We start from the raw sequence: 17,635 nt of genomic DNA, 5'->3' as shown, positions 1-17,635 counted from the left end.
TGCCAGAAGCAGGGAGAGCTGCTGGCACTGCTGCTGCCCTCCCTGGCCAAACCTCCCTGTTCATGGACTGGGAGCAGGGAATTCTGTGGAGATGATGCCCAAAAACCTTTTTTTCCCCGTCTCCCTTGCAAACTCCAATGGTTTGCCCTGCTGGAAATGTCACTTCCCAACTCCTCCAGTGGCTGCTTCCCTGACAGGGCAGGGCACACGCAACCTTTCTGCCCTCAACCACCATCAACAGCTGTCTTCACTTTTGATCTTCATTTTCCCTTTTTTTTATCAGGTTCTTTAAAATACTGTGGCAGAGAGGGAGGAAAGATGAGTACAACAAGGCAAAGGATGTAGAGCAGGTAAGAGCAGGGAGCACATTCCAGTGCTGCCCCTCTGCACACACCCTCACCTCTCCCAATCATTCCCCTCCACGGTGCTTTCCAGCACTTGCCTGTTTCCCATCACTTCAAAGTCAAACCCAGAGTATTCCCAGCAAGTTGAAGTGTGTAGGAAAATCTCTTCCTCCACACCCCAGTACTCTGCATTGCACAGCTCATCCAGGGAGTTGTTTTCCTGGGAATCGAGGGCCTGGCGGATGTTTTTAAGACAAGCAATACCTGTGCTGCTTCTTCAGGTCTTGTTCTGATATAGGAACTGTTGAGGTTTCCTTGGATGCTATTCCCTTGGTGGCTATATCCTTGGAACCTAGTTCCCTAACTGTTATTTCCTTGTCATTTTCTTAGTCTTATTTCCTTGGATCCTATTTCCTTGGAGTCTGTTTCCTTGGCTATTTCCTTACTGATGTTTCCTTGACCCTTTCCTTGAATGTTATTTCCTTCACTGTTACTTCCTTGGATGTGATTTCCTCTGTTATTCCAGGTGGAAGAAGCTTGAGGAAATGCCTTTGCCCGCATCCAAGATGCTCCTGCCCGGATGCTGCTCTGCCTCCAGCACCCCAAAATCTGGGCCGCTGACTCCGTGACCCCTCTCTGCAGAGAGAATGCTGCAGGCAGCTGCCGTGCTCAGGACACCCTGAGGAGCTTCCCTGGGACCTGGGAATGGGGGTGGGATCCCTGGGACCCTCCAAGCTTCTCCCTGGGGACCTGGGAACAGGGGGGTGGGAAGAGGGAGGTGGGATGGCTTAGGACCCCCATAGATCTCTCTGGGGACCTGGGAACAGGGGGGTGGGATGCCCTGGGCCCTCAAAGCTCCTCCTTAGGGAATAGGAAGAGGTGATCCAGGCAGCCCCAGGTGTCCTGAGCAGCCGCTGCCGCCGCGCAGGCTCCGGAGCGCGCAGCCTTGCCAGGGTTGCAATGTCCAGGGGGTCAGCACGTGTGGCAGAGTCCCCTCCCCGCAGCCCCTTTTGTCCAGCTGGTTTTGTCTATCCCTGTTGGGAATGCTCTCCCAATAAATCCCATTTTCTGCAGCCACAGTGTCCTGTGAGACGGCGGGGGGCGGAGGGGGGGGGAGGGAAAGGGGAAGTGTCTGGCGCAGGGGGAGGTTGTTTCCGTGTGTGTACAGACTGGGGAATGAGAGGCTGGAGAGCAGCTGCGGGAAAGGGCCCTGGGGGTCCTGGTGGGTGGCCAGTTGGCCATGACTCAGCAGTGCCCTGGCAGCCAGGAGGGCCAACCCCGTCCCGGGGGGCATCGGGCCCAGAGGGAAGGGACTGTCCCACTCTGCTCTGACCTGGGGCAGCCTCACCTGCAATATTGGGACACAATATAAAAGAAGACACAATATTAGCATTCAAAGGAGGCCATGAGGACGATGAAGCCGTATGAGGAGGCTGAGGTCACTTGGTTTGTTCAGCAGGAGAAGAGGGGACTGAGGTCAGACCTCACCGGTGTTTTCAAATTCCTCCCGAGGGGCAGTGCAGGGGCAGCTCCGATCTCTGCTCTCTGTGGTCAGTGACACGACCCAGGGAACTGCCGGAGCTGTGCCAGGGCAGGGTCAGGTTGGATCTCAGGAAAAGGTTCTTCCCCCAGAGGGTGGTTGGGCACTGATCAGGCTCCCCAGGGCAGTGGGCACGGCACCAAGGCTGCCAGAGCTCCAGGAGGGTTTGGACAACGCTCTGAGGGACAGGGTGGGATTGCTGGGGGGTGTGTGCAGGGGCAGGGGTCGGAGCGGACGCTCCCTGCGCTCCCTCCCCGCTCAGGACATTCCATCGTGTCCCTGCGGACCCGTCCCGGTGCCCGCGCGCGCCCCCGCGCGGTGCCCGCGGGAAGGCGGGAGGGGCGTGGCCCGGCTGCGCGGTGACGTCACGAGGGGCGGGACGTGCGCGCTCCCGGCATTTCCGGGTTCCCCGGGCGGAGGCGCGGAGCCGGTGAGGGGGGGGGGGGGGGGAGGGGGGGGGCAAGGGGGACAGGGTGATGGGGGTCTGACAGGGGGTACAGGGTGATTGTGGGTTGACAGGGAGTGCAGGTGATCGGTGTCTGACAGGGGGTGCAGGGTAATGAGGGGTCTGACGAGGGGTGCAGGTGATGGGGGCCATGGGGTACAGGGTGATGAGGTGTCTGATGGGGCGCAGGGTGAGGGGGTGCAGAGTGGTGCAAGCAAACACTGCCCTCCTCCAGCTCCCCACGGCCACTGACCCTTCCCCACACCAGCCCTGCCTGCATCTCCCTGGGCAGGGCCCGATCTCCCCCCACCCAACGCCCCCCAGACCCCCAGCCCACCCGTGCCAGGCCCCACACAGGTCAGGGTTAGGGTGGGGTGGCAGCAGGTCAGGTGCACCCTTCTGTGGGGTCCCACAGCGGGTTGGTGCCTGGTCCTCAATCCCCTCCTGCCAGCACTGACACCCCAAACCTCTCGGCCTGTTCCTCCACCAGCCCGAGATCCCACTGCCTGTGGGATCCCTGCAGCTTTCCCTGGTTTATCAGGCATTCCATCCTCAATAAACCACGGATTTTTCACTGAAAGTGACCAGCTCTGGGTAATTCTTGTGGAAATACAGAGTTTAAAAAGTCGTCTCCTTGTTGCCTTCCCTTCCAGTGACCCCTGTCTCCCATCCCCACGGATGCGAACCCCCCGCTGCGCCGGATGGCACCGGGAAAACCAGCTGGGAAACTCCAGCGCTGGGAATCCGAAGGGACACGAAAACTGGGAGTATTAAATCTGGGAACACCTTGCCTCGACACACTGGAGGTTTCAGAACCCGCTTCGCCCCTGCGCGGCGGCTCCCTCAGAAAATCAACTCCAGCTCTCCCTGCGGCTCTGGCAAATTGTACCCTGGTGCAGGAGTAGGCAACAGATTGAAGGGAATTCCCGGTTTGGAGTGTTGGGAAACACAGTCTCACCATCCAGGCTGGGAGCTCAGTGGCTGCTCCTCCTGCCCCAGCTGCTCCTGGGCTCCCACGGGGCAGAACTCGGAGGGTTCATCAGCGACGACGCTTCCCTGGCCACCAGCAGGTTTGTGAGCTGCGAGGAGATGGTTCCGTGGGGATGAGGGTGGTGTGATGGACCTGTTCCTCATGCCAGGCCTGTGTTCCTGCCCTGGGAATCACAGCAGTGCTGCCTCAGGCCAGGCTGGGTTCAGGGAAGGAACCAAAGTCAGACCATGAGGGTGATCTGCCCAGCCCTAACCCTTGCCAACCTGTTTCCAAGGGGTTTTATCCTCCACCCAGCCACCCCACCAGCCATACCAGCTGTCTCCCCTGCTGCCAGGCTGCCTCTGCCTGGGCTCAGCTTGTGTTTTTAGCATGGCCAGGGTGGAATGCAGGAGCTGGGTGGGAGGACAGGGTTGTCCCCACACTGGCCCTTGGACCCACCATCCCGTCAGAGCCCCCATGTCCTGGGGCAGAAGGTGACTGGCACGGCCCTCGTGCTTGGAAAATGACTGGCCCCGTGTCCAGGCCTTGAGTCACCAGCTCACGCCGCCGTCGTGGGCTGTTGTTTTCCACCCGCTGAGCACAGGCAGTGACCTGCTGTTTATTTATAACTCACTTCTTGGGAGACTGAGGAGCCGAGCTCTGGGACGGGGGGCTCTGCCTCTGCTGGCACAAGGCTTGATTCCAGCAAGAATCCCAAAGAATCTGGCTGTTTTGCAGCAGTTTGGGAAAGCAGCAGCTCTGCCCTTGCGCCAGTGTCTCTCCTCCTCGGTAGGTCAAACTCCTTCTCTGGGGCTGTTCCTCACTTGTTTGATTTTCACTCGAGCTGCGGGGGTGGCGACTGCTGGGAAACCTCGTGGGTTTTCTCTGCTGTAGATGGGCTTGTCTGTGTTTGCACATCCATCCCATCTCTTATGCCTTCAAGATCACAGGGAACAGCCATGGCTTTCCAGGATCTGCTCCAGAGCCCCCTGGTCCCTTCTAGAGCCAGTGCCAGGGCTGCCGATCCGATTTCCCTGTGTTCTCCAATTTCCTCCCAGCACAAGTCTTGGGTGAAATCCACCTTGGAGCTGGTTCCTTGCACTCATTATTCAGGAAAATGTTGTCCCAACATAAGTGGTGCCGCGTGGATTCGTGGTGCTGGAGCAAACTGGTCGGACTGGTCGTGGTGGGAGTGGAGAGTCCTGTGGTGAAGGCGGCGGGTGCCCTCAGTGTCTTACCTCCTGCAGTTGCTGGAGGAGGTGATGCTGGCAAAGGAACATGTCTTTTGGGGGAATAACACTCGCTTTGTAAAAGTTAGGCAAGGTCTTTGTAAAACTTAAGACGAGGTCTTTGCAAAACCACCGCTGTCACCCCTTTCCCTGTGACCGGCTCAGGGTGTCAGGGTGGCCAACGCCAAGAGCACGGGTGGTGGCTGCAGTCCTGGAGCTGAAACACCTGTGCTGCCTGTCTGGGCATGAGAAATGCCACCCTATGCCCACCCTCGGGTCTTCTCCCACTCTCAGTGTCTCAGGTGGGATGTGTCTCTTGTTCACAGGATGTGGTGGGAAAGGGTACAGAGGTTGTCCAGCCCCAAGGAGCCAGAGCCTCCTGGATGGAGGGCAGAGATGGGGATGGCTCCCTGCTGTCCTCATCAACCACTGCTGCCACTTGGGGGTTGCCTCGCTCCCCAAGCCCCCCAGCAGCCTCTTGAGCCAGAGGTCAACTTCCCTGTAATCCCTGCACTCTCCCATTTCTGTGTTGCAACCCAAAGGGAGGAAATCTTATGACAAGTCGTGGCGAAAACAGTTTCCTTTTCTCTGAAATTGCCTGTGAACTCTGGAAACACTGAGGATCAATCCGGGGTTTGGCCCCAAAGAGCTCTTGTCCTGCTGCTCCCAGCAGGAGTGGCTGGTGGGGTACCTGCAGGGGCTGCTCTTGGTCTGGGCTGCTCCTGATTTAAACTGCTCTGGATTTGGGCTGCTCTGGGTTTAAACTGCTCTGGATTTGGACCACCACTGCCCTTGGGACTGGCCATGGCCATGTAGGAGCTGCTCAGTAAAGCACAGTTCTGCCCAGGCTTGGCAGCAGAGGGGCAGGTTGATACCATCAGCTCTGCTCAGGAAAAGCTCTGGGATTTTTGTGTTGGCTTGGAAATAAAACCTAAAAACATCGATGCCCATTCCAAGGCCATTGTCTGCCAGGGGTATATCCAGCCCTGTGGCCAGTGCTGGGCTCTCCTTCTCTTGGATGTCAAGTGATTCCAACTTAAGGGAATGGCTTAATAGGACAAGAGGGAATTGCTTCCCACTGCCAAAGGGCAGGGTTAGATGGGATATTGGCAAGAAATTCTTCCCTGGGAGGGAGGTCAGACACTGGCACAGGTTGCCCAGAGAAGCTGTGGCTGCCACATCCCTGGAAGTGTCCAAGGCCAGGTTGGACAGGGCTTGGAGCAACCTGGACTAGTTGAAGGTGGGATTGGGTGAACTTTGAGGTCCCTTCCAACCCAAAGGATTCTGGGATTCTGTGAATAAATTCCTCCTCCAACCTCTCACATCCTTAGGAAACTTCGGGCCGTAGCAGGTGCTGGAGCAGCTCTTGGACCCTTTTCCATGCTGGGATCCATGGTTTTTGGTTAGGGATCCAGCTGTGCCATGGGCATCTCTCTGACAGCCACGTGTTCTGCCCTCAGGGGCTCCAGGGACACCTCAATTTTGCCAAATGGCTCCCAGAGAGGAACAGGGCAGGAAGCCAAGAGTCAGAAGTCAAAGGTCCCTTGTCTGCAAACCCCCTGCAGTGGCAGATGACCCAGCCAGGCTGCCACTGCCTGCTCACATCTGGTTTTCCAGGGTTTCCCATAGTGGGAGGGCACTGATTTTTCTCTGTCTCCCACCAAAGCCTCAGAGCAGCCCTGGCATCTGCACCCCCTGGAGTGGGAAAGTCCTGGGATTTATCAGCCTCATGGAGAACCTGCAGCCTTCCAGTGCTTAAAGGGGCTTATAAAAAAGGTACAGAGCGACTTTACACAGGCAGACAAGTGACAAGAAAAGGGGGAATGGGTTTAAACTAAAACAGGAGATTCAGATTGGATATTGGGAAGAAATTCTTATCCACGAGGGTGGTGAGGCCCTGGCACAGGGTGCCCAGAGAAACTGTGGCTGCCAAGTGTCAAAGACCAGGTTGGATGGGGCTTGGAGCAACCTGGGCTGGTGGAAGGTGTCCCTGCCCATTGCAGAGGGTGAAACTGGATGGTCCTTAAGGTCCCTTCCAACCCAAACCATTCTGATATTCCATGATTCCTTCCCATCTTCCCAGACAGCTCTGTGCCCAGAGAGTCTGTCCCAGCTGAGTTGGGCAGCAGCATTGCTGCTCCTCCTCCTCCTCATATCTTCCCACAGCCTGCTAGGGGGTGACACCCCCTTGTCCAGGCCACCTCATGCCACTCCCATGGTTTTTGGGTGCCATCCTTCAGGCTCAGGCATTGCAGGTGACACAGGGAGAGGGGCAGCCGTCCCTGGCCCTGTGTGTGGTGCTGCTGGCTGGACCTGCCTGGCAGCTCACCCAGCCTGGGGGCTGCCTGCTGGAACCTCACAGGGGTTAATTACTCCCTCCCAGGCTCTTGGCCATGCTCTGTTTTGCCCAAAACTCTCCTGGTCCCTGGAAAGTGTGGCACCTTTTCATGAGGTCGTAGCTCACTCCCAGCTCGGATCCAGCAGCATCCTGGCCATGAGCACCTGCAGAATTCCTCAGTGCACGATCCACCCCTTTTGCATGGCACCAGAAGCCCTTCAGCTGGCAGGTGAGTCGGGTGTAACCCCACTGGGTGCTCAGACATCTCCTCCTCTCCCCAGGTGACATGTGAAGGCAGCGCCCGGCACCGGGAGCAGCAGCAGCGGAGATGCATTCCAGCCACCTCGATGATCCCAAGGAAGCCATACAGGTGAGCCAGACCCCCCCCCAGTGCTCCCCGCATAGCTCCAGGTACTGCCCAGTGCAACTCCAGTCACTGCTGGGGACGTGGGTGCTGCCAGCTGGGATTGGGATGGTTTATATTGGGATTGGGATGGTTTGTCTGGGCAGGGGGATTAAAGGAAATAAGGTGTGTGTGGGTTAAGTCACACCAGGGCTTTACAAGACCCCACATGGGTGGGGCAGGGAAGGTGCTCAGCCCCGATACCTGGGTGAAGGGGTGTTGTCACCCCCCCCAGTTTGGGGTCTCTTCACTCAACTTTGGGAGTTTAAACACCTTTAACAATATCAACAGCAGCAGTTAAACCTGAGTGTTTAGTTCATCCCACAGCAGGATGACTCCATGTGTGGCTGATAAAATCATTTGCACTCTTTAATCCTCTCAGCCCGTGGTGCTCCTTCCTTGGGCCAGCAGACCTGGGGAGCAGCTGGAAAACAGCACCCCAATAAGGGACACACTCCCCCCACTGTTGTCCTTGAGCTCCAGCTGCTGGAAATCTTATTTAGATGCTGAAAAAAATATCCCAGGCTGGAAATTTAATATGGGTTTGTGCAGCCAGCCCAGGCTCGAGTCAAAGTCTGCCCAAGCCCTGGTCAGGGAATGTTCAGCGTTTGCCTGGAATGCTGCCTGATGCTGAAACGTGGCGGGGCCCCAGAGGAATTTGTGGTGTTTTCCAAGTGCCTGCTTGTAAACACAACCTGGATTTGAAATAAGGTTGGTTGAGACACCCAGGCTCAGCTGCATGAGGAAAAAAATCCTCTCCACCAGCATAAAATTCACTGAACTTCCTGCTTTTGACTGGTGGGAGAGGGAAGCAAAGCTGCTGGAAGGTAAAAATCCCAAGTTCCAGCTTCAGAACCTGCTGAGTCTCTTCAAAGGCAGGAGCTGAACCCCTGTGTCCTTCCAAACCCCTCTGTTTTTGGGGCCCATCCCAGCAGTGCCTGAGGTTTAACCAGCACGGCCAGCGAGGTCGATGGCTTTGATTTCTGCTGTGGGACCCGTCAGCGTGTCACATGTCACATGCTGCTTGGGCTGACCTGCACGAGCTCAGGGGCTCTGTTCCCTCCTCTGAGCTTCTCCTTTCTCACCCACACTTACTTAATCCTCGTGTTTCCCCCGAGAAAGTGCCTTCCCTACCCCCTTAAGCCATTTGCTGCCTGCAGAGGAAGCACCACGTGCTCCAAAAGCAACCCCAGCTCTGAAACACCACAAAATTGCATTAATTATTATTTTTTTAACAAAATAAGCTACACGAACTGTAATGCCAACAGTGTGAGACCCCAGCTCAACCAGTTCAGCTGCAATGCTCCCAGTTCAGCCACTGCAAAGGAGGAGGCAGGAATCACGTGGTGCTTTGCTGTGAATGAGCCTTGCTGGGTTTGAGCCCTTTTACATGAAAACCTTCCTAATCATTTTCTTTTTATGATCCAAACATGCACCTCCTGCCTTTCAGCTGATCAAGAAGCAGCTGGTGAATGCCATCAAGGCTCTGCAGAAGCAGTACGTGAGCTCGGACGCCGTCGTCACCAGCGATGACGGCAATGCCAACACACTCTGCAGCGCCCTGGAAGCTGTTTTTGTGCATGGGCTGAAGGCTAAGCACATCAAGGCACAGGCTGGGGGGAAAGGGAAGAAATCAGGGGGTCGGGGACCCCTTCCCCAGCCAGTCTTTTGGGGCCTGCTGAAGAGCATCACCCATCGGTGAGTGCCTGTTGCTGCTGAGAGGGATTTGCGCGCTCGCGTTTATCCCTTGTCTTTGGTGCAGTAAAATTCAGGGAATGGTGGACAGCAGGATGGCTCAGTGCATCTCTACCCCATCCTGCATGCTCAGTCCGTTCAGTTTGGGGAAGAGGCTCTCACAGGGGTTTGGGGGGTTGGAGGTAGGAGAGCAAAGCCCCTGTGGTGCTGAGAGGGGCTGGGCCCCCTATGGCCCCTCTGAGCGTGTGCTGGGGATGAGCTGATGTCCCCAAACAGCTGAGGGATGAATTGTGAAGACACACCCCTTTCTATTTATTTTTGGGTGCCAGGCTGTATGTGGTGGTTCCAGGTCCCCCGTGGAACCCCAGTGACTGCAGTGGTGTCTGGCAGCAGCTGTTTATGGGATGCACATGCAGGGATCTGGTCTCTCTCCTGACCTGGATCTACTGGGGCTGGTTGGCCCCGTTTCCCCACATCCCAACAGCCTTCGAGGAGGTCTCTCTGGGTGACTACTATTTACTGGGGTTTTTCTGAGCCACTCCCTAAGCTAAGTTCTCCCACAGTAAATAACAGCCCACACACAAATTGTTCTGAAAGCCTCATCCAGCTCCATCAACCGACTCCTGAATTATGAAAGAGCGGATGAAAATAATTCTTTCACATTCTACAGGGGATATTTTTGTGCCCTTTGAAGGTTTTTTTCTTCTGTCTTGAGAGACAGATTAGAAAAGAAGTCTTACAAAACTTTTGCCCTGGTTTTTGAGGCATCTGTGGTGCCGGTGTGAGCTGGGAGCAGGCAGGATCCAGGGACCGTGGTGTCGCTGTTGGATCTTAGGGAAGAACAGTTGAATTCCAGAGGCTGAGATTGCTTGAGGAGCTCGACCCAAGCCAGGTTGTTTTTTTGGGGCTGCCACAGCAGTTTTCACTGTGTTTTGGCTGCTTTTAAATTTGAAGTGAGGATTTAGACACGTGGTTGTCACCAAGGAGGATCCAGCCAGCGCAAACCCCACTAATATGCAGGGACAGCAGGAATTGCCCCCTCTGCATCCTTGGTCCAGGGCAAGCAATGGGTGGGAAATGCCTCCAGCCAGAGAGAAGAGAAGAAGCTGAAGCACCCAAGGGCTGCCTTCGGTCCTTACCAACATATTTAGCTTTGGGGCATTCAGGAGCTATTTTCCTCCATGGCAAACCACATTTTCCATGAAGGAAAGAGATTTTCCACAGCCTGTTTTATCCCAGCTTCTAAACTCCCCATAGCAGAGCAGGTTGGGCAGTTCCTGATGGAGGCTTTGCTTCTCCTCTGCCCCATGATGGACCTAAACGGAGCCGCTCACGTCCTGTTCTGTCCTTTGTCCTCCTTTTTCCCAGGAATATTGTCTCGGAACTGGAACAGCTCATGTTTATCAACACAGACGTGGGTCGCTGCCGTGCCTGGCTGAGGCTGGCACTGAATGATGGGCTCATGGAGTGTTACTTGAAGCTGCTCCTGCGGGATCGCTCCCGGCTGTCCGAGTACTACCAAGCGCCCGCTCTGCTCCTGGATGCCGAGGAGTGCGAGTTTCTCCTCTGCTACTTGCAGGGTTTATCGTCCCTAACCTTCGAGCTGTCCTATAAATCAGCAGTTCTGAATGAGTGGACCGTCACCCCCCTGTCCCTGTCAGGTCTGTGTCCCGTTTCGGAGCTGCTGGAGCCCCTCACATCCGAGCCCCGCAGGAAAGCGTCGCTGGGTTCCATCTCGCAGTCGTCGGGGTCGGACGAGATCGAGATCCAGCCCTCGGTGCTGCCCATCAGCAAAGCCAGCAGCAAGATCAAGCTCACCTCATCCTCGCTGAGCCTGAACACCACGAGCTCATCCCAGCTCTCCTCCAGCCTGGGCTCTGACAGCCTCCCGCCGGCTCCCTGCGCCCGCAGCCCCGAGCGCAGCGAGGAGCCGCTGTCCTGCGACTCCGACCTGGGCACGGCCACCGCTGAGGACCTGGACAGGTCACTGCAAGAGTGAGTCCTGCCCCAGCTCTCCTCTCCAAAGGGATTTTTAACCCTCTCTGGGCTCTCAATATTTTCTCTCTACAAGAAGGAAGCCTTTCTCCCTGTTTTTCTTTCACAAGCTGGTTTTTTCCCTCCTGGAAAGGGCCTTCATTGTATTTACGAACCACTCGGCACAGCTCACTGAGCCCCTGCTGCCACTGCAAATGAGCTCGTGGCCACTGAAGTCTGTGTGTGTCCTCTTTAGCAGGGCAGAAACGTCAGAAAAATGCTGCTCCCTGGTTTCAGGAATGTCACATCTCCCTGGTGCATGCTGGGGGTTGCTCCAGGGCTTTCCATGAGGGGAAAGAAATGAGTTTGGTCACAGGGAGGGTTATAATTTGCAGCTTCTGCAGATCACTCAGAGGAGGGAGGTTGTTGGTTTGTCATCCTTGTGATTTATTCCTGCCGAGCATCCAGCACAAAGATTTCCAGGGTTATATAAGCTCTGAGTAGTCAGTAAATATTTTCCGTACCACCTTTAAAATGTGACTCTGAGGGAGCCCAGCCTCAGGATGATGCCTCTTGCCAGTGAAGGTCTTCAGGAGGGTTTAGAGCTGCAGGCTGTGCTCCCCCATCTATAACAGCATCATTCCCTACTTTCAGGATTTTGCATCTTCCAAAGGTCCTGGAAGAACCTGCCTTGATTGGATTAAACTCGTGATGGAGATGCTGTTTCAAGTTTTAATCTTGGGCTGGTTTGATTCTGGGGCTGGCAGTGAAGCGGGGCCATGGGAACAGCCACTCCTCTGGCCAGGCTCCACTATTAATTGCTCATTAACGAAAACAGTTGAAATTTGGCACATGGTCCAAGGCTGGATTCGTGTCCAGGAGCTGTACATGGGGCTGGGGCTGTGGGAGCACCCAGCACTCCCTGCATCCATGGAATCAAACCCCTTTAATGTGTGTAACTGGGGAATGCTCCCATTGCAGGCAGGGTCCTGCTGCCGTGCCATGGGGCTGAGGCTGCTCTGTGGGGCACAAATCCCACATTTTTCTGTTGGCATCATTGGGATTTTCCAGCCACACCGTGCTGCCAGCCCATGGAGGATGGCAGTGCTGCCGAGCCCTTTTTACACAGTTATAATTTACAATAACTGGGGGGGTTTTACAGGTTTTGGCCATTGCAGCTGCATTCAAACCAATAATTTTTCCCTTTCAAGGGTGTTGTCCGAGTTCAGCAAAGCCAGGCCGAGCCCGGAGGCTCCGGAGGGACGGCTGGTCCCCAGCGTGCTGGGCTGTTCCCCCCGGCCACCCGCGGGACCCCCGGCACCAACCCCCAGAGCACACCAGGAACCACCCCCCAGCACCAAGAGCTCCGCTCCAACAGGTGACACAGCACCCACCAGCCATGAGGAGGGAGATGCTGGTGGCACAGCCAGCATTCCAGCCCCACGGAGGGATGGTCCAAGCAGAGGGGAGCGTGGCAGCGGCGAGGGCAGCCTGGCAGTCCGGAGTCCCACGGCTGAGTACCTGCTCTCTCCCCTGCTGGGCTGTCCGGTAGGTCTTACAGCTCCTTCCCTTCCCATCTCCCTGGTGTTTTGCTCTCTGACCTAATGGAAAAGGAAAAACAAAACTCATTATGGTTTTTTGAGTAGGCAGCGGTTTCATAGAATTAGGTAATCCCAGAATGGTTTGGGTTGGAAGGGACACTTTCCACTTGACCAGGTTGCTCCAAGCCCACCTAACCTGGGATTAAACACTTTCAGAAATGGATTTCTCCAAACTCCCATCTTCTGTGCTGCTCCCACTTGGTTGCCAGTGATGCTCCCCACTCCACAGGCATCTTCCTGGACTCCATGGAGTAGGTATCCATGCAGCTGCTCTGGGAGAAATTGGATCAAAGTCTGTATTCTCTGGTAAAAGAGGCACCAAAGCCTTTGAATGCCTGCCTGGCCTGTCAGTCATCCCTCTCCAGGAGTGGCTGCAGCAGGAAGTTTGTTAAGGATATCTGGAGAGGGATGAGCTCTCACACAAATCTGGCCGTGGGCTGTGTGCAAGAGATAAAACAATCCTGGAACTGAGGTTCTCATGGGGACTTTTCTTCCTTTATGGTCCACGTAAGAGGAGGAAAAGGGTTGACTGGACAGGAAATAAAGTAGTTTCCCAGCAGAAAAACCCTCCTGCAGCACATCTGTTCCCAGAGTGGGATGGCATTCCCAGGTGCCGGGCTTGGGCAGCGGCGGATTTCCCCTGCAGCCACACGGAGCTGAGCCACATCCACTCGCTTTTGCTTTTAGGAAACTCTTTGAACAGCCTCGTCCTCTGTCTGATTTGTTACTGACTTTTCCGTCCTGGTTCCCATTGTTTCCATCCTGGTTCCCATCCTTTCCACCCTGGTGAGGTTAAGATATACCTCATACCCCCCAGACCATTCCTGCTCTCTGCTCCTTTCAGTTCCCTCCCGCTTATCCCGTTTCCGCTGCTTCCTCGTGGCCCTGAGCCAGTTTGACCTAATCTATGTATAACATACTGTGTCAACAGGAAATTCCCCCTGCTCTCCCATGACTCACGGAGCAACCTGCATTCCTGCCCCAGGAGTAAGCCGGGAGCTGCAGGAGCTGCACCATCACCACCCCCGTGATCCTGCCACAGGGTGGTGACAGCTCTTGTGCTGTCCCTTACCTTGTTATTCAGGATAAAAGGCTCTTGGAAAGCTGGGAAGGGAAGTTGAGAGGACATTCCTGGTGGGATGCAGCCCTGAGTGTAGGGATGCTGCTCCCTCGTGCCAGGGCACTGAGCTGGGTTTTTTCCTACTGCTGTTTGTTCAGGGACCTTGTCCCAGAACCTTGTGCCTTTCAGGAGGAATTTCTTCACTGAAAGGGCTGCCCAGGGAGGTGGTGGAATCCCCATTCCTGGAGGTGTCCAAGGAATGACTGGACGTGGCACTCAGTGCTCTGGGCTTGGTGACAAGGGGGAATTGGTCACAGGTTGGACTTGATGATCTTGGAGGGCTTTTCCAACCTTAATGATTCTGTGATTCTTGTAGCCAGAAGAACTCCTGGAGAAGTTACAGCCATGTTTTCTTCTGCCCATGGGTCTCATCCCCTCCTGACATAGCAGACAAAGGTTTCTTCTGCCTTCCCTGCTTTGTTTTTTCCTTGCATGGCTCAGGCTGGGTGTTTGTGAGCCACAGGTCTTCTATTTCATCCTGGACATCTTCTCTGTACCTCTCCCCATTGTTGCTCCTCCTGGAACATGGCTGGTGCTGCTGCTCCAGGCAAGCTCATGCTGTTCCATGGCAGGGCTGGAATCCCACCCTCCATCAGGACACTCCAAATGCCTGTGGTCACTGCAGGGAATGTGCTCTCCCTCCACAGTGATTTTAGGGGGAGAGAACTGATTGATTTTGCACTTTATAATCCCACCAAGAGAGAATCCCAGTATTTCCCAGCTGTTGACACAGTCCCACTGTCCCTGACTGGAAGGAGCAGGGGGAGCCATCCTCCTGGGAATGGCCAGCAGAAAATCATGGAATGGTTTGGGTTGGAAGGGACTTTAAAGCTCATCTTGTTCCACTCCCCTGCCATGGGCAGAGGAACCTCCCACTGGATCCCACACATCAGTGCCTGGAATTTGGTCTGTGCAGGAGCAGCCCCCGAGGAGGGATCTTTGTGGACATGTGTGTGTGTGAGGAGCACAGGGTGTTTGATAAGTTTGATAATTAATATATTTAATTTTTTAACAGAAAAGAAAGAGCTGGATCTCAGAAGATGATTTCTACAGACCTTCCCCAGGAGAGAGCAGTGGGAGCACAGCTGACACCAATGGATTCAGGCCCGAGGGGGACAGTGAGGGGCTGGCCCCGGGGCTCGTCAGTGCCCTTGACTTGGAGAGGCTCTCGGTGCCCTCCTCGGAGAGTGGGAAACCCAAAATGTCCCCAGAACGGGAGCAAAAGGGCTTCAGTGTGGTGCACCGCCGGCAGATGGGTACGTGCCACCTCCTGCTCCCCTCCAGTGCCTGCCCTGGGCAGTGCTCAGGGATTATCCTGGGTCATGATGGGCTGTTTGGGCAGCAGCTGTTGGCTGGTGTGAGCTGATGGCAGCACTAAGAGCCACAGAAGACAATGGAGCAGCTTCCCAAGGCATTGCTGAGCCCACGACTGGCTCTGGTGGGAAGTGTTTTAGGGGGAGAGGGTTTGTCCACCCTCAGGACACCTTTTCTTTATGCCATCCCACTCATTCTCAACATCAAAACCCAAATGCAGGTGGACAGAAACCCAAGTGCAGGTGGACAAATGGTGGAGACCGAGGTCCTGTCAACTCCTGCCCCATGCCACCATCCTCCAGGACAGTCTCTCTAAGCTACCATCCTCTGGGTTGCTTGCTTTGAGCCCCCCTTGGCTTTTCTCTCTCTCTCTCCTGGCTTCCCCTTTTTCGGTTAAACCGAGACATCTTTTCCCCCAGGTCTTTCCAACCCTTTCCGAGGGCTCCTGAAGCTGGGCAGCCTGGAGCGGAGGGGAGCCATGGGCATCTGGAAGGAGTTCTTCTGCGAGCTGTCGCCGCTGGAGCTCCGGCTCTTCCTGGACCACGAGGATCGGATCTGTGTGGAGAGCTACTCCCTGCTGCGCTGCGAGTCCCTGGCGCTGACACACTCCGACGGCCGCTTCGAGCTGGTTTTCCTGGGGAAGAAGCTCTACCTCCGAGCCCCTTCTCGGGATGAGGCCGAGGACTGGCTGGACAGGATCCGAGAGGCGCTGCACAAGTGCCGGCCGCAGCTGGAGGAGGACGAGTGGGAGACTCTGGAGTATTCCGAGGATGGAGGTGAAGCCCAGCCCATCCAGGGTGACTCCAGTGCTCTCCAGCACAGCGACGTGCCTGGGAACAGCTTGGACTGGACTCCAGCCCACGAGCCGGAGCTGGATGCGATAAAAGAGGCTGTTCTGTACATGGACCTGGACAAAACCTGGGTCCCTTTCATTTTTTCCCTGTCCCTCGAAACTCTGAAGTGCTTTAAAATCAGGAACAATGACAAAATTTTGAGCAACAGTTACGGCATAGAGACCATCCAGGACATCCTCCCGGACACGAGCCTGGGGGGACCCGCGTTCTTCAAGGTGATCACCTCCAAGGCTGTGCTGAAGCTGCAGGCTGAGAACGCAGAGGAAGCAGCCTCGTGGAGGCTGTTGGTCCGAAGGGCCCTCATGGCCTACCTGGAGAGCGCAGAGGAGGCGGTGACACTGGGTGGGAGCTTGGATGGGCACTCCCAGGTCGTCCTGAAGAACATCGTGAAGGAAAACGGCTTCTTGCTGCAGTACCTGGTGGCCATCCCCATGGAGAAGGGCCTGGACTCTCAGAGCTTCATCTGTGCAGGTACAGTTTGGTTTGGATTGGAAAGGATCTGAAAGACCATCTCATCCCACCCCCTGCCATGGGCAGGGTCACATTCCACCAGCCCTGGTTGCTCCAAACCCAGTCCAACCTGGCCTTGGACACTTCCAGGGATGGAGCAGCCACAGCCTCTCTGGTTTCCCCATCCAAACCACTAAAGCCTCTCAGTGGAGCTTCACATCCCCAGTTAGTGGCACCTTTGATGTCCTGTGGGCACAATCCCCATCCCACCCCTGCCCAGCTCCAACTGGGAGCTGGGCTCCCATTTAAGATGCTTTTGGTACAGACAGTCAGGAACTGGGATTGAAGCAACCTTAGCTGGACCACAGGCCCAGGACTCTCTTCCTGGGCATTTTGAGGCCGCAGCCTGTGGGGAAAGTGCAATCAAGAGCAGTTTTTCCAGTAAGGCAGCACAGGAGCAGGGATTGCAATGGGTGTGACGAGCTGATTTTGCAAAACAATCATTTACCCTTCCCCTGACGCCTCTTGGCACACGGGGCAATGCTGGTGGCACCCTCACTGACCTTCACAGGAGGTATAATTTGCTCTTTACCTCGCTAAGTTAATTAAATTTCAGATTTCTCTCCTGCCTCAATTATATTTCTTGTACCCTCCAGCAGGTTGGGTTTTTTTCTTTCAAACCCTCTCCTTTTTTTTCATATATTTTTTTTTTCTGGTCTGCTTGGTCTCTGCCTTTCCCTCCAGGCTCTGTCCTGCATCTTCTACCTCCCAACAGATGGAAGCAACAAGCCAAAAAGACAAATTTCCAGTTTTTATGTGTAGGTTTTCTTCAGGGATCTGCCTGCCCTGCTTTCACCCCACTCCCGACCTGGGGTGTGTTCCCTTCCATCTCAGGGTAATGAGCAATAAGAGCTGGGTTTCATTATAAATTCAGAAAGCAGCACATGATCTCCATGAATGTTTTTGAGGGATGAGCTCCAGACACCCCAGAGTGTGACAGGTGGGGTGTCAAAGCCAAGATGGATTCCCCACTGCTATAATAAAGGGGATTTGGGGTTAATCCATCCTAACTTCATCCCTGGAAGATGAGGTTTGGGGATCCTATGATGGCAGCAGGAAAGAAAAGGGCTGAGTGAAGGTAAAATAGGGCAAAGCCACTGGTGGAGGTAATGGGGCAGCAGGTGGGATTTAGGTTCTTCCCTAAACCACTGGGATATTTCCAGAATTCACTTTTCCTAAAAAAAAACCCAAAAAACAAACAACCCAAACAATTGAACCACTTGATGGATAAAAGTGGGTTCAGGGATTGTCCAGCCTTCTTTTTATGGAGAAAAAGTGAAGTGGTACCTGTCGGACCA

General features: G+C 55.1%; 1 protein-coding gene across 2 annotated transcripts; it reads left to right on the top strand.

The window, feature by feature from the left end:
• The first annotated feature begins 2,253 nt into the window (after positions 1-2,253).
• On the top strand, positions 2,254-16,447 carry PLEKHM1 (pleckstrin homology and RUN domain containing M1). Of its 2 annotated transcripts, XM_027631578.1 has the most exons (8): positions 2,254-2,314; positions 2,983-3,399; positions 7,148-7,236; positions 8,720-8,967; positions 10,333-10,959; positions 12,150-12,486; positions 14,675-14,915; positions 15,393-16,447. In XM_027631578.1, the coding sequence occupies exons 3-8, from the start codon at positions 7,195-7,197 to the stop codon at positions 16,328-16,330; spliced, it is 2,433 nt and encodes an 810-aa protein (XP_027487379.1). In that variant the 5' UTR covers positions 2,254-2,314; positions 2,983-3,399; positions 7,148-7,194; the 3' UTR covers positions 16,331-16,447. The 2 variants fall into 2 exon arrangements, with proteins under 2 accessions (XP_027487379.1, XP_027487380.1); XM_027631579.1 differs by lacking the exons at positions 2,254-2,314; positions 2,983-3,399 and adding an exon at positions 3,949-4,088.
• Positions 16,448-17,635: the final 1,188 nt, after the last annotated feature.

Source organism: Corapipo altera, unplaced genomic scaffold, assembly GCF_003945725.1.
Source record: "Corapipo altera isolate COAL_440 unplaced genomic scaffold, ASM394572v1 58904, whole genome shotgun sequence".
In the NCBI taxonomy this organism is placed as follows: domain Eukaryota; kingdom Metazoa; phylum Chordata; class Aves; order Passeriformes; family Pipridae; genus Corapipo; species Corapipo altera.
Note: the sequence above shows the minus strand (reverse complement) of the source record. Positions and strands in the feature narration are given on the sequence as shown.